The sequence below is a fragment of the Thamnophis sirtalis genome, unplaced genomic scaffold, assembly GCF_051295495.1.
Source record: "Thamnophis sirtalis isolate CommonGarterSnake01/CBP01778 unplaced genomic scaffold, rThaSir2_p1.2 scaffold_10, whole genome shotgun sequence".
Classification (NCBI taxonomy): domain Eukaryota; kingdom Metazoa; phylum Chordata; class Lepidosauria; order Squamata; family Natricidae; genus Thamnophis; species Thamnophis sirtalis.
In genome coordinates, this window is record NW_028261390.1 from 53324778 (window position 1) to 53340638 (window position 15861).

Sequence of the window (15861 nt, forward strand, 5' to 3'; positions counted from 1 at the left end):
GGGGTTTTTCTTTAGCCCAGGTAAGACACTTCTGATGTTGTTTGTTCTTCAGGAGCGGCTTGACAAGAGGAATACAACATTTGAAGCCCATGTCCAGGATCCGTCTGTGTGTGGTGGCTCTTGATGCATCGACTCGTCTCAGTCCATTCCTTGTGAAAGTCCCTAACATTTTTGAATGGCCTTTTCCTCACAATCCTCTCCAGGCTGTGATCATCCCTGCTGCTTGTGCACCTTTTTCTTCCACACTTTTCCCTTTCACATAACTTTCTATAAATGGGCTTTGATACAGCACTTTGGGAACATCCAACTTCTTTTGCAATTACCTTTTGAGGCTTTCCTTCCTTATGGTGTCAATGATGGTTTTCTGCACAACTGTCAGGTCAGCAGTCTTTCCCATGATTGTGATTCCTACTGAACCAGACTGAGACCATTTAAAGGCTCAGGAACCCTTTGTAGGTGTTATGACTTAATTAGCTGACTAGAGTGGGACACTTTGAGCCTAGAATATTGCACCTTTTCACAATATTCTAATTTTCTGAGATTGTGGATTTGGGATATTCATGAGCTGTAAGCCATAATCATCACAATTATGACAAATCACCGCTTGAACTATCTTGCTTTGCATGTAATGAGTCTATCTCATATATTAGTTACACCTTTTAAGTTGCATTACTGAAATAAATGAACTTTTGCACATTCTAATTTTTCGAGTTTCACCTGTGAACCCCATTAACCAGGTGAACGGGCTTCTTACAAGCTTCCAGATATAATTCAGGATGTTATCTAAAGGTCTAAAATGGATACGCTATTAACAGAATTCCCTTTCTTCAATGGTATCTGCCTGCCCACATGCCCTACAAGGAAACAAAACACTCTGAAGGGACCTACCAGGTGTACCTTTAGTTGTGGTACCTGCCCTTTGGAATGATCTCCCTCCCCTCAATGAATAGTTGCCCCAAACCTTTTGGCTTTTTAGAAAAGCACTTAATAACTTGGGTTGTTTTTTGGGCATTGGGTTCAGGATGTCTAAAATGTTTGCTTGGAAGAGTGTAGTAAATGTGAGTTTTTGATCATCTACCAGTGCTTATTTACTGATTTTTAATTGTAACTGTTCATTTTGTAAACCTAATTAATTGTTGAAGGAACTAAAAGGTAGAGTAAAAATAAACTGTACATCATTGTATAAGAGTATTGTGACAGAAAGGAATATAAGATCTAGCCAACCGTATCTGTACACTTTTATTATTCATTCAGTTAGGTGCTGCCCACCTTCTTGTGTGAGGAGGACCAACAGCAAAGTTCCCTCTTTTACACACCCTCCCATTTCTGTTGCTTTTGCATTCTGCTTACTTTGTTCTTCTGGATGTCAACTGTGAAATGCTTTGAAAATAAAAATGCTTCTCTCTTTTGTTCAACTGCTTCTTTTCCAAGTACAAAAACGTGTTGCACTGTACTTCAATGAATCTATAGGAAGGAATAAGCTTAGTAATTGATTTTTGGATAATCTGTTTTGTCCCCTCTTCCCATTTTTCACTCTTTCTAGTTTTAAAGTTACCATAGTACATTGGATTTCTAAATCCTGTGGAATTAACTGAGTTTTAAAAATATGCTTTGGTTTTTAATTTTAGAGAACAATGTGGAATACTAAATTTACTAAATACTATACAATGCAAAAATATCTGAAAAAACATTACTGTGGAAAATACTGGGTTCAATTGCATAACAAGTTAGAACATTATTCCTTAAAATACTTGCTTAATCATTGTAACGCATCCAAAAAAAATGCAGTCTCAGAAGGATTTTTAGTCCTCCAAGCCAAGTTTGACTCCTTGTGACTACATGGACATATATATTTCTCCTTCTCTCTTAGCACTTATATGAAAATAAGTATGCTTTTCCTTCCCTATGTTACTTTTTTTAAAGATCAACCAATGTCAGTTTGGTGCTATATAAAACAACAAATAAAATTATGGGCACATAAGAATGTCAGCTTTATCAAGCATCATCCTGCTCTACCCATTATTACTACCTACTAACTGTTTCTTATGACACACTGATTACTCCAGTATATGACTTCTAAGAATGCAGTTTGAGGGAGAGGGCAGATAAGGTATTCAATGACCCTTACAAAAGAATTAAGCAGTGTAATTTTCAAGGAACGGCCTGAGCTAGAATGAATATGCAAGAGACAAGTGGAATACCAGCTATGTCTCTTAGCAGTGCAGTCTTAATGCAGGTTTATTTGGAAGCAATTCTTAATGCAAATTAATACATGAAAGATCACACGTAACAGAATCAAAGTAACCGAGGGCCTCAAAACAAGGAATGATTTGTATGTTTGAGATGTTTTAAAAACTGCAATGTAACTAATTGTAACAAAATTAGCTGATTGAAAAGAAAATTCCAGAATGTTGCCCTGTAACCAATTTGGGGGATCAGTGGCAATGATATAAAAACATGGAATGAGAAAACAGAATTTGCAATCATATTGTTTACAATTAATGCCTTGATAAAAGGGTACAGTTGTTCTTGAAAGACATGCCTTTTAAAAAAATTATAGAATATACTAGTGATAGTCACATTTTATAATTTATTTTGTAAAATTAAGTACTTTTTCCATATGATATTAATGTGGTCAACATGACATAGGGAATACATTATAGGAAACTGTATATAAAGCAATTTATTTTAATACCTTATCTTCTAAATTAATTGAACTATATATTATGTTCTGGGTATATTATTTCTGCAGCTGTCCAAAGTAGATAATTATTAATTCCAAAAGGTTTTAGCAGAATTCTAGTAACAAAAGTTCCCATATTGTATTAGAAAGCTGTATTTGCAGATAAATAAAAAAATCTAAATACATAATTATTAGAAAATTATTAAATAATTATTAAAGGAAGATCTTTCTATGATAGAAACAGATACAAAATAAAAATTAGTTATAATGTTTTACAGTAGATGTATATATTCCAGCTTTAGAGAGCATGGCTTTCTAATCCTTGGAACGGGAAACAAATGTAAATGCTATTGTAAATGGCTTTGAAAGTTCAATCCATTACTATGAAACATGATTTCCTGTACTGGAAAGAGACATAAGGTTTAATGTTGATTTACATTCGACTTTAATCACAAGAAAGGAAACATTTCGCCACAAGCTCTAAAAACAAATAAACCTGAGTAAACTCAATTCACAAGAAAAATAGTATTCATTATTGCCTTTATAAATAATTGACTTTTTTGAAGATGAATTCATATTCAAAACCAGGTCTAGTGTTTTACATAAGTTTTACAAAATATGTAAGAAAAATTATTGCAACTATTTGTCCAAATGATTATTATGAGAATGCTAATATTCTACATGTAATGAGAAAAAAATGCTGGCACTATGGTTCAAAATATTGTATCTGGTTCTACTAAAACATCAGGAAAGAAATTTAATTTTATCATGTTCCTCTGAAGGAAAATTAATAACTATTTTTATATTTGGTAAACTGCTTCATTCTGTTTACATAGGCTCAGAATCCAGCTAAGTCCTCTTCAAAAACAGAAAAATCATCTGACAGCGTGCTTTGGTCACTAACAGTGGACCCTTCGTTTACATCTTCAACATCAGGATCTGAATTTGCTGTGCAATTTGTTTCATTAAGTATTGAAGGAGATCTATATTCTTGGACAGCTAATGGATGACTTTCTAAAACATTATTTTCATTATGACCAGTGGAAACTGAAGGGCTGCTTGCATCTGAATCACAGACTAAATTTTGCTGAGAAACAAGAATATCATTTTGAGATTTTAGACATGTGTCCATGAAGAATAATGAATGACATGCTGCTTTTTGTTTCTGATACAGAGGTCCATTTTTTCTGGATGAAGCAGGTTTTTTTTCAAATGCAGTTTTAGCTTTTGAGTTAATTTCTAATTTATTATAAGCATATTGAGTTTTATTGAAAGACACTGAGGGGGAATTCAAAGTCTCAGAATTATTTCTGGAAACTTCTTTGGCACAACATATATATGGAGTATTTCCCGTCCAAGTACAATTATTTGAAAAGAAACTTCTAGGTATTGGTGACTGCTTTGAAATGTTCTGTTTAGATGTCTCAAAACAATTACTTTCAGAAAATAAATCTGAAGGAAAATGTTTTCCAGTAACAACAATATTTGGATTACAACTGATGGCTGTGCTAGTACTAATAGTAGTAGTAGCAGCAATTTTTGTAGAGAAGGATGAAGAAATTTTCCCATTTATATTTCTCAGGTTGCAAATTTTGCTTTTAGGATTTTCCAGAAAGGAAGTGGACAACACTAACTTTTGTTTTTGGAAAGATGAAGTAGATGATACTTTCAAGTTGGCACCAAAATTTGAAAAATGCTCCGTAACTTCTGTTGAGACTGGTTTTAAAGTCTTTTTTTGTTGTATAGTTGTCTCAGATATAGTTGGGCATGCAGTAAATGAGAACAGGGTTTTAGAAGGATACATTTCTACAGGAGTTGGCCTAGGTTTTTCTGTCTTAAGACATCTATTAGTATTTTCCAACAGGTTAGTTTTCTTGGTGTCATTTTGAGTGCCTTTTGGGTCTAATATATTCAAACTACTACTTGAGCCACAAAAATTGAAGTTTGGGGTTTGTGTTTTGAATGCAAAACCAAGGGAATTTGATAAACTACATTTATTGCCACTTTGTCGTTGTAGTTTTTGCGAATTTTGTTTCTTCTGATTATGTGTTTCAACATCTAGGCAAAACAAGCCATTTCCTGAAATTACCTTTTTGGAAAAGCAAAATTTTGGCAATGTATTTCTTTCATGTAAATTCTCTGCATGTAATTCATCTGAATGTACTTCACGTTTCATGTAATGTATATAACGCAGCTCCTAAAATAGAAGAGGATACCATACTTATTGCAAATTTCCCAAAATGATTAACTGGTTTTATAATTATTTTCTACCAGCATTTCAGATTTATCTAGAATGTAGCAGTGACCTGACTGAACTGACTTTGGGTGATCTTTAAAAAGCTGAACAATGGTGAACATTGTTAATAAACCAGGAAACCCCAAATCTCTAATGTAGGTTATACCGTAAATTGAAAAAAACATTCTGTAAGGTAAAAAATACCAAACCAATTTTGTGTTATTGCCCTCCAAAACTACAATAGTCACATAGTTAACAGGAGTCAGAACTGACTTGAAGGATTCTTTATATTACTAAGTTACATGTTATAGTACTTAAATATAGTTAGATATTACTAAATAAATACCCAGAAATAGCACAGTGAGCAAAGAATAAGATTATATTATTATTATTATTATTATTATTATTATTATTATTATTATTATTATTATTATTATAGGGCGAATCATAATTTGTCTTTTTTCAAAATGTTATCCAAGTAATATGGAGAGTATACAGTGGGGCAAAAAAGTATTTAGTCAGCCACCAATTGTGCAAGTTCTCTCACTTAAAAAGATGAGAGGCCTGTAATTGACATCATAAATAGACCTCAACTATGAGAGACAAAATGAGAAAACAAATCCAGACAATCACACTGACTGATTTGGAAAAGCTATAGGGAAGAGTAGGCCACTGAAAGCTGTTACTTTGGATGACATCCTCATTGAGCAGATAAATCAATTGGGGCAGAAAGCAAGACAGTGACTACTAGAAATGTTTAACTGAATGCTTGAAACAATGTAAGATTCCTAGTGTCTGGCGAAAGGTTACAGTTGTAGAAGTTTTAAAACTAGATAGAGGCCAATAACCCTAAGAAATACAGTTCAATTCTCTCTTATGCCATACCTATTTTGTATCTTTGATACAAAATCACCTCACTGTAGCTGTAGAATACTTTCTCATACCACAGAAGGTTGGATTTCACCCTGAAAAAAGTTGTATCACGCACATCCTGAATTTAACCCAGTATATCAAAGATGGATTCCAAAAGGGCAATGTAACAGGAACTTCATTCATAGATCTTACAGCCGCATGATACCATTAATCTTAGGAGAGTGAAGCAAAAAGTTCATATGACATGACTAAAGATTTTATATATAAATATCATCAGGAATCTGCTTGACAACCGTATATTTCTTGTGGAGTTCCAGGCGAAGTAGATGCAAGAACCAAAGAAATAGCTTAAGGTAGTGTATTGGCTCCAATTATTTTTTATATTTATACAAATGAACAGCCACTCCCTGAAGGTACTAACAATTATATGCTGATGATCAGGCAATGGCATAACACATATGTATACCTGCTCTTTTTGTCCTGATCAGGGTACACTTGAGGACCTCATGGCAGCATGGCAGAACGCAATTAACACTGCTAGTTCCTGGGCAAGATTTCTTTGATTTGTACATACTTTAATCTTTTATATTTTAAATGTTATGTTGTATAATATGACTTATTTTAATTGTGATGCTTCTGACACAAATAAACAAATGTGTTTCAAGATGAAAAGAGAAGAGATATGAATATTTTATTGAAGTCTCTCTCTATTTGTGAGGTCACTGCAATTGGGTTAAAAAGGATAGTATCTAGCCAGATACAGGAGCCCTTAAAGTATCCAGCTTACATTTGATTTACAAAGGCATTAAGACGAAACATGTAATCTTACCTCATGACTCATGTTTTGAAATTTAGTAGTTGCTGACACTGACATATACTGAGTTGGAATATTCTTACCATTTTCCAAAACATCTTTTCCTGGCACTGGCTAAAAAAAGATATTTAAATTAAAAAATGTTTTCATAGACCAACTGAAACATCTATTACCATCTTCTACATACAGTAACTTACATGAAACTTATCTTGTTCAATTTTATCTTCCCATTTGTTTTCAGGACTTACAGATGTAGAAGGTTCACCATTTCCGGAAGGAATGTCAGCTAAGATGAAAGGTAAAAAAGAAAAATGTATTGTCTTTTATACTGATGACTATATTAAATATAGTTTATATAGACTATATTAAATACAGTGAAATAGTTTTAGCCATAACTTCCATGTTTACAATTAGTGGAGGAAATGAAACATAAATACAAAGGGAAAAGTTCCCTATTTATATAAAGAAAAGCTTTTAAAGTAAGTATGAATCATTTCAATAGCTGTATCATCCTACCTTTTGGAATATCCAAACTAACTTCAGTGATAGTCAAGGCTGAAATATCCTTAACTATAGATTTTATATCTAGCTGTATTTGTTTGCATTCTGGCTGATCTTCATGACCAGATGCCATCTGCATCAGCTCAAGCTGAGTCTTCATTCTGTACAACAACAAAAATACAATTATATGGGATTCCCTCTTGCTGTTTTAAAAAAAAAATGAGAAGCAGTATATAAAAAACATCTATTATTATAGAATACAAATGAAATATTTAATTAAAGAAACTTATTTGTGTCAAGCACAACTGATCTAAGTGAAATAAACTAAGTGAAAAACAAGTTGATTTTTATGGAGTTACTATCAGAAAAAAACACTGGTCGAAAACTAATTAAAAAATCCTAGAATTTACAAATAGTTCAAGGAATAGAAAAAACAAAATCCAGACAACCAAAAGATTAGGAGAAATTATTGAAAGAAGGTAAATACTAAGTACCTTTGTGATCAACAAAATTCATAAAATTATTTATTTTTTACATTGTGAACAGGGATTTGTCTACCTGATTGGTAACTGTACCAATCTAATTTTAAACTATATTTGTTAGCTATGTAGCTAATATTAACATTTCAATAAGAAAGTAGATTTCTTGACTTAAGAACATAAATCATACCCAGAATTTGACCAGTTATGGAAACTTGTTATTTGACTTTTTCATAATAAAAATTCAACATCCCTTAATATTTGTCGGTGAAGATATACTTAAGACGGGTGTCAGCAACCAGCTCTTTGGACCCTCTGCGGCAGCTCCCTGTCCCATCACTGGCTGGCCCCTCCCCGTCACTCCTCACCTGGCCTGAGAAGGTAAGGGAGACGGCAGAGGATGGAGAAGCAGCCGGGGTTGATTCTCCGGAGCCTCACTCTTACTGGAGCTTATTCCAGCCCTTGTTGGTCCTGGGCGTGCCTCGGTCACTTGGGGAGACGTGCAACCTATTCTCTGCCCCAAGACACAGGCCCGACCCGGCTGCGACCGATGCCAGCCTCACTAACATGAGGGCTGGCGGGGTGGGAATTAGAGGGAACAAGGGAAAGAGAGACGGGCCCACAGTGCCCAGCCGCAGCTTTAAGCAGCTCAGGGCAGTGGGAAAAGGGGACTGGTCCCACCGAACCTCACACGCCCATCCCAGGTCAGGAAAGTCAAGGTTGGGCCAAGCTGGCAAGCTCTTCTTGGGGCTCTTCACTACTCCTTTTCTTTCTTCTTTTGGGAAATCCAGGCTGGTTGAGGAACAAATGTAAACTGCAGTGGAGGCTTCCATTCGGGCGATCTTCCTCCTCCTCCTGTGACCCCCTGGCCGGATGTGTCAGCACAAGTGAGCAGGTGGGTTTGGCTAAAGCGCAGCAAAGGAACGTATGGGCAACTGCTCGCTTGAGGAGCTCTGTTTGTGCGCCCACTCTGGCCCCACCACAATTAGTCAGGGGGTCGTGAGTGGAGAAGGAGGGTCACCTGAAAGGAAGCCTCCACTGTGGTTCGCGCTCGTTCCTCAGCCAGCCTGGATTTCCAAAATGAAGAACACACAGAGAGAGATACAGAGGGGAGGGAGAGACAGAGAGAGGGGGCGAGATATAGGTAGAGATACAGAGAAGGGGGAGATAGAGGGAGAAAGGGTGAGACAGGCATAAAGAGATATATAAAGAGGGAGAGAGGGAGGGAAGGAGGGAGGGAGAGAGACAGAGAGAAGGGTTTTGTGGTTCCTGGTTCTCTGTCCTAATGACCGGCTGGGTAGGCGTGACTAAGGGGGTCATATGACTGGGTGGAAGCGAGGGACATCGAGTTGGCCACACCCACCCAGGTTTTGTAGTTTTTGTAGTTTTCTTTCTGTGGGAAAGGGGTCCAAATAGCTCTTAAAGTGTTTAAGGTAGCAGACCCCTGTCTTAAGACAAAAGGTTACACTTTTATACTTGTCTCAAAACAGCAAGTTGCAATATTGAACTCATCACTATTCTACTTGAATTTGATAAGCATAATTTTTTAAAGATGTTTCACTTAGTATAGTCATAAACTTTTACACAAATCAGCACATAAAAATCTGATGAATAAAATATCTGGTGATTTTTTAAAAAACCACAAAATCATTTTCTTCTATTGAAAGTAATTACATACAATTGGGTTTATACATAAAGTACCTTTCACGCCTAAAAATATTTCCAAGATTTTACAATTACCTAATGTACATAATGCTAAATCCACTTTAAGTTACCTTTGGTTCAAATTGCATGCAACCTGTGAATTAAGAAAAATGAAAATTAAGTTATTTCAATTATTATACATTACAACCCACTATATTATCACAATATTTTCAGAAATTAGATAATTAACCAATAGTCTATACTGATTATTTCAACGTAAAATCAAGAAAAGTTTTAAACATCTGATATACTGCTTGAAATGAAGGCATTTTGGGAATCTATTCAATGAAATCCTCAAATATTTTGTTTCTAATTCTACCATCCAAAAGTCTGTATACTATCATGTAAGTTTGCATGTCTGAATATTCAATGCCCAATCACGCTTCCAACTAACAGAATCTATGTTGCACATTTTACACAGGGCTAAAAAAATTAGTGAGGACATTTTAAATCATGGAAAATTATTTTCATTCTGTCATTTTATGTTGCTTTTCAGATTATCTCATTTCTTACTTTCCATTAAGATTTGGAATTAATGTTTTGATATTTAGTCTTGCTTTGTTTTATTAGCTATATTTTATTGTTTGATGTCTAATATTGTTTTCTACACCAATTTTAATAACATTAGTCTGTTTAAATATGTTGAAAGGAAATGAGATGTTTCAAGATGAATAATCAATGTCTTGATTTTGTCTTGCAGTAGAAGTCGTGTACATATAGAACACATCCCTCTGAATGCCTCTCATTTCTCTCAGAGTGCATATTTAGTTGTGCTTTATGAATCCACTATCTAAACATTAGAAAATATAAAATAGTTTAGCTATTGTTTAGGACACACCTACAATTATATTTAAAATACATTAATTACTATTTTAAACAATATGGACAAACAACAAATCACTTTATTGCAAATCCAAAACGAAATGTGTTTACCTCTAAGAAATGCTGTGGATCACATTCATCTAAAAGGTTTTCACAGTCAATCAGAATATTTTCAATTGTTTTTCGGTGAGCTTCTTTCATATTCTTCCATATAAGATGCTCTTTCTCTTTTCTTTTCTTCTGGCTTTCAAGGTTTTTAAGCAACTCCTTCTTTCTGGTTTCCAAAGCCTCATAGAGTTTTTCAAATTCTGTTTTAATCAATTCCTCTTCATTCTGTATTAGGGCCTACAGTAACAGTGACAAAGACAAAACTATGAGCACTGAAATGTTCCTATCCATGCAGAAGTCAAATTACCAGAAAGCACCTGTATTGTGTTTCTGTGTCTTTGCACGCACATATATGTGTATGTGATGCTTTTGTCAGAGTTGACTTCTGGCAACTGACTTTTTAAAAAAACAAAGCCCCAAAAATGTTAAATTTGCGTGTCTGAGGGGGGCAATCTTTTTGACTTTGGGATTGCAATTTCTTTTTGAAACCAGCCTAGAAGAAGGCCACAAGACAAACCAGTGGTGGGTACACTGCTACAGGACCGGCATCCACCATGTGCACAGTGCATGCATGCGTACTTACCACCTGTGATGCTCCAGCTGCTTGGCAGAGCATCACACAGGCACCGTAGCTCGGTGCGCTAAAGCCTCAATCGGCTCAAATACAGGTAAGGAGGGCGGGTGGGCCCTCCGGAGCACCGTACCGGAACAGTACCTGATGCTCCCAGCAGGCACTGGTACGCCCGTACTGGGGCGTACTGGTCATATCCCGCACTGAGACAAACTGATATCCTATCACTGTAGTGAGGTAACATAAATTTGCAGATATTTAAGATGTTTTAATTTGAACATTATCCTCTACTCCACCATCACTATTCATAAGGGCTATGTCAGATTTTTAAAAGGTAAATCATGTGCTTTAATTCTATGCAAGGCCCTCAGCACTCACTTCTACTTAACTAAAATATGCAAAATGCTAAAAGCTGGAACATTTCAGATCCTTCAGAGGTTTTGAGATTGAAAGCAGTCCCCCTACTTTATTCTGTCACTTGGTTGCAACTATGACCAAAATTAAATGCTGTAAGCACTCTATTAGAGTTACCATGTTTTTATACCCATTTTAGTTTGTTCAAAGATTACTGTGCCCAACTTTCAGAATTACCAATAAATAAGATCATTGATTTTTTCCAATTATTTCAATTCACATATAGAAGTCTAGAAAAGTTAAGTTTGGGTTACTTTCCCTGGAATTTTAATCCCAACCAAAAAGTGTATGAATACTTGAAAAAAAGAACTCCAAGAATATGCTTTATTTAATTAGTTATGTTTCAGTATTAGATTATTATTGGCTATATTAGAAAAAAACTAACATGGGAAGTAACTTTTATTTCTTTTAACAGAAAACCTCCCAATCCATGTCATATTTTTTTAAAAAGTAAAGGAAAACACATATATTCAGAAAAGCTTCTGACTGTTTTCAATTCCAACAGAAACAAAAGGATCAAATGGTTTATCAGTATCGTGTGAAAAATGGTTATATGTCACTTTTTCAGGAACATTGTAACTTTGAAAGGTCACTAAATGAACTGTTGTAAGTCAAGGACTATCTTTATACCATTATACCAATGGTAAAATATGCTTAGAACAGAATTGAGAAAAATTTGTATTTTCATTGTATTTATGCACAAACACAATCCATTTGGTGAAATAGTTTTTCTCAGTTGATTCTCAACTTGTTAATTCAGCTTACCTCTTCATCCTTTGGAGATACTGAGATTTCATTCATCATTTTCAGTTGCAATTCTCTTATTTTCTTCAGGTTACTAAAGAAGGCTAGCTGTAGAAAAAGTAGTTTAAAAAGTTAAACCAATTTGAGATGCACAACACTTTATTTCTAATTACTTCAAATATTTTGAATAATTTTGCTTAAACCAAAAAAAATCAGCAAAAAAGGTTCTCGTTTTAATGTTAGTATTATGTTGTTTAGCTAATATAGAAGGATTCAGCCTGACTTAGATTTCCAAAAATATATTCTGAAATAGGAATTGCTTTCCTAATTTTACTGTTATTTCTTAGAATTTGGCTTACAAGTTACAATTTTAATTAAGGTCCTCAATCAGACATATTCCACTGAGATCAATAGGTTTGGTAAAAGTAAATAAGAGCTAATAAGTTAAAGGAAAAGGGAGAGCACAAATTAATGAACTGCTTATTTACATTCTATCCCAATTTTCTTTTGCTTATTTATTTGGTGCTTTTCAATAAGTAAGTCCATGAAGCTTTCTTGGAAATATTTTCAAATGTGGTTTGCCATTGCTCAATTGCTTGCTCAAGGCCATACAACTAGTTTCGAACTTAAGGCAGGGCTAGAACTCATGGTCTCCCATGCCTTAACCACTTTACCAAACCAGCACTTTTCTTATACTATGCATTTTTAGTGCTGCAAATGATACTTAGTAGTATTATTATTAGTATCCTTTTATTTAGTATAATAGAAAGATGGGCTAAAATACATAACAAAAACAATGGACACGATGGCAATCAAATACGATCCATTAGTATTTACTAATGGTAAATACTAGTAAATGATATTTGCAGAATTTTGTTTAAATTTTCACTTCCAAGTTTAATAGTTTGCTGCTTTGTTTTTGCTCTTCTATTGCACACCAGTCATTCATCAGCAGTGATAAATGTCAAGCACTTCTAGGAGCAACTAAACAATTTACCTGAAAAGTAATATCCTTATATTAAGTGGTCAGTAGAGGGGTGTGCATAAGTGCACTAAAGTGCCTATGTCCCTGTCATTGTATTTTTATTCTTATTCTCATTTTTGTTTGACAAATTCCAATAAATAAATAAAATAGATGGACCTATCATTCTCTCAATGTTGTCTACCTATCTACCTACCTACCCATCCATCCATGCTTAAGATCTGCTGGTTCATACCTTTTAGGTTTTCCTATCTTCGTATAAAATTTAACTATTATGATTGAATAGCTAGATTATCTCAAATTAAGTTACTGCTATACTTGCACAAGCATTTTGCTGTGTATATTTTATATACATCATTTAATTATGTACACATTACATTCTAATACACTAAAACAAACTGTGAATAGATTACAGATAGTCTTCTGACTTACGACCACAATTGGGACCAAATTTTCTGCTGCTAAAACAGTTAAGTGAATTGTGCCTCATTGTATGCCTTCTTTTGCCATAGTTAAGCAAATCATTGCAGTAGTTAAGTGAATCTGGCCTTCCTCCCCAGATTTATTGGGAGTCAGCAGAGGTTGATCACACAATCACAAAATACTGCAACCATTATAAATATGTGCCTGTTGCCAGTATCCTAATTTTGATTATGTGACCATAGGGATGCTGCAATGGTTGTTAAGTGCAAGGATCAGTCATAAGTTATTTATTTCAGAGCCATTGTAGCTTTGAACAGTTGCTAAAGAAATGGTTCTAAGTCGAGGATACCTTTTGTACTAAAAAGGTATTCTATTTGTGTTTGTAAAAGTTTCATCTACTTCTCAAGAGCTTTTATTGATTCATGCATGGAGTGTGTCCTATGGTCACATAGAACTCTATTCTCATTTATCAGTCTCCCCTGTATTGACTGTCTTCAAATGTGTTGGGCCTCAAGAGAGGCCTTTTTAACACTTCTGGAAAGCATCCTAGACATTCATTCCTACAACTGCGTATATGTTGGTCTGTCTTGGGAGGCCCACGTCACTTTTCCAGGGTCGCTCCCTTCCCTCCGCTCCACAGATCAGCGCGTACTTTTTCCTCCTGGTACACCGTGTCGATGAGGTTGACTGAATGGAAGACGCCACGGTGGTCTTCTGACACGCACTGCCCGCAGCCTCCAGAGCGGCACATCCGGCAGTAGAGCTGCAAAAGTCGCCCCGGGTGTTTCTGGCAGATCCCGCCCAGAGCAGCCAGTTGAGGGACCAGACCTGACGAGTCCACCTCCGCTATCGCTTCCAGGCTAGGCTTCGTCGCCGGGCTAGCAGCCCTGAACAGTTTCACCACCTCGGCTAGCGTGGTGTTGACAGGTAATGCAGAGGCCCCGCGGTCGGAAGGGAGCGAGCAGAGTTTGCGGCACAGCGGGCATGACAGAGTAATGGAGCCTCCGTCCCGTGATGGGCGGCCAGGAGCCCGCGGGCTCTGTTGGAGCGAGTCGCGGCTTCGAGGAGAGGGCCTCGATGCGGAGGAAGAGGGCAATACGACACTTGCAGCTTGACTGAGATACTCGACGACGCAATGGCGGCAGAAGTTGTGAGAGCAGACGGGCAGCGTGACCGGATCCTCGAAGAGCGACAGACACACCGCACAAGTCAGGCTGGCCTCCATTTGCTCAGGCCTTGCCAGAGTCCCACCAAACGAGGGTCAAGATGGATGTTTAGTGCTCTAAACAGTCCTTCCGAGAAAGAAGGACTTTCCTCCGACTCTCCTCACGCTTCCGCCAACAAACAAACGCCCAGCTTTCCTCTATTCGTCATTTACTGAGAACTACCATTCTCAGACCACGTCCCACCCCCTTATTCCAGTAAAGAGCCAATTAAGAAGAAAACGAAACCGTTAGCGTTCAAACTCCTTTCTCCCCGCCTCTTAATATAATTCCAACGGATAATTAATTCAGATTGGCAGTATTTTCCGCCAATGAACTTGCAGGCTTTCCTGCTTTCCTGTTTTGCGAACGGAAGGCAGAAAGAAGTCGAAAAGAAATAGTTTGTCCTGGGGATTACATGGTAGCTTGAGCGAGCTGTGTTTTTATAGCGTCTGTGAAAGCGGGCCTATTACATTTTGAGACTCAAAAAACCGCGTTTCTCATGAAGTATTACCGTAAATAGATGGAGCCAACTCGGAATGCTGTACCCTCCTATCCATGTCCTTTCAGAAATAAGCCCTATGAAGTTTGCTCATGAGTATAGGATTGCTGTTTCGAAGTATTTTACGTGGGGCTTGATATGCTACCACTTGAATATGAAATAAGTTGCATTTTAACTGTTACTGGAAATAAAAGTCACCTTTTTAACGTCATATATGCTGCTCAAATTAAATTGGAATATTACAAGTTTATAATAAAGCGGCATTACAAGAAGAGATATCAGTGCTTATTTCAGTATATTAATTTCAAAAGGACAGTAGTCTTTATTTCTTCTTTTCAATCAGTGGCTTGTCAGATTGGGCTACTTTTGAACAGAGATTTACTAATCTTTCAGAAACAGCTGGATATTTCTATAGTTTTTTCCTTCACTTACATGTCCACCACACATGATAATATGATCCTGGTGTCTGATGGCATTTCCAACACTTAGTTGATTTATCTTTAAACATTTTGCCCATCTTTCTGGTGACATATGCCATCTATAAAACATTTTATACAGGTTCTTTTTATATGCTGTTGCCATTGTTAATTTATAGTTTCTTTCCCATAATTGCTGCCACTTATCAAGCTCTATTGTATATCCAAAGTTTTTTGCCCACATTATCATTGTTTCTTTTACTTGTTCTAATTTAATATGTAATAGATAATTATACAGGTTTTTTTATCATTCGCTCTTCTGTTCCTGTGAGTATTTCATCCAGTTCTGTCAGCTCCAAATAAAAGACATACAGCTTAGCATCTTTT

General features: G+C 36.1%; 1 protein-coding gene across 5 annotated transcripts; it reads right to left on the reverse strand.

The window, feature by feature from the left end:
- Nucleotides 1-1226: 1226 nt before the first annotated feature.
- On the reverse strand, nt 1227-14814 carry LOC106538026 (tripartite motif-containing protein 59). 5 transcript variants are annotated; one of them, XM_087724615.1, is made up of 9 exons: nt 14007-14804; nt 11971-12057; nt 10224-10457; nt 9362-9384; nt 7123-7268; nt 6804-6892; nt 6622-6720; nt 4773-4880; nt 1227-1464 (listed from the first exon to the last, which is right to left on the reverse strand). In XM_087724615.1, the coding sequence occupies exons 1-9, from the start codon at nt 14577-14579 to the stop codon at nt 1456-1458; spliced, it is 1368 nt and encodes a 455-aa protein (XP_087580741.1). In that variant the 5' UTR covers nt 14580-14804; the 3' UTR covers nt 1227-1455. The 5 variants fall into 5 exon arrangements, with proteins under 5 accessions (XP_087580741.1, XP_013907871.2, XP_087580744.1 ...); XM_014052396.2 differs by lacking the exon at nt 4773-4880 and having other exon boundaries at nt 14007-14803; XM_014052395.2 differs by lacking the exon at nt 1227-1464 and having other exon boundaries at nt 2199-4880; nt 14007-14814.
- Between the last annotated feature and the right edge of the window lie 1047 nt (nt 14815-15861).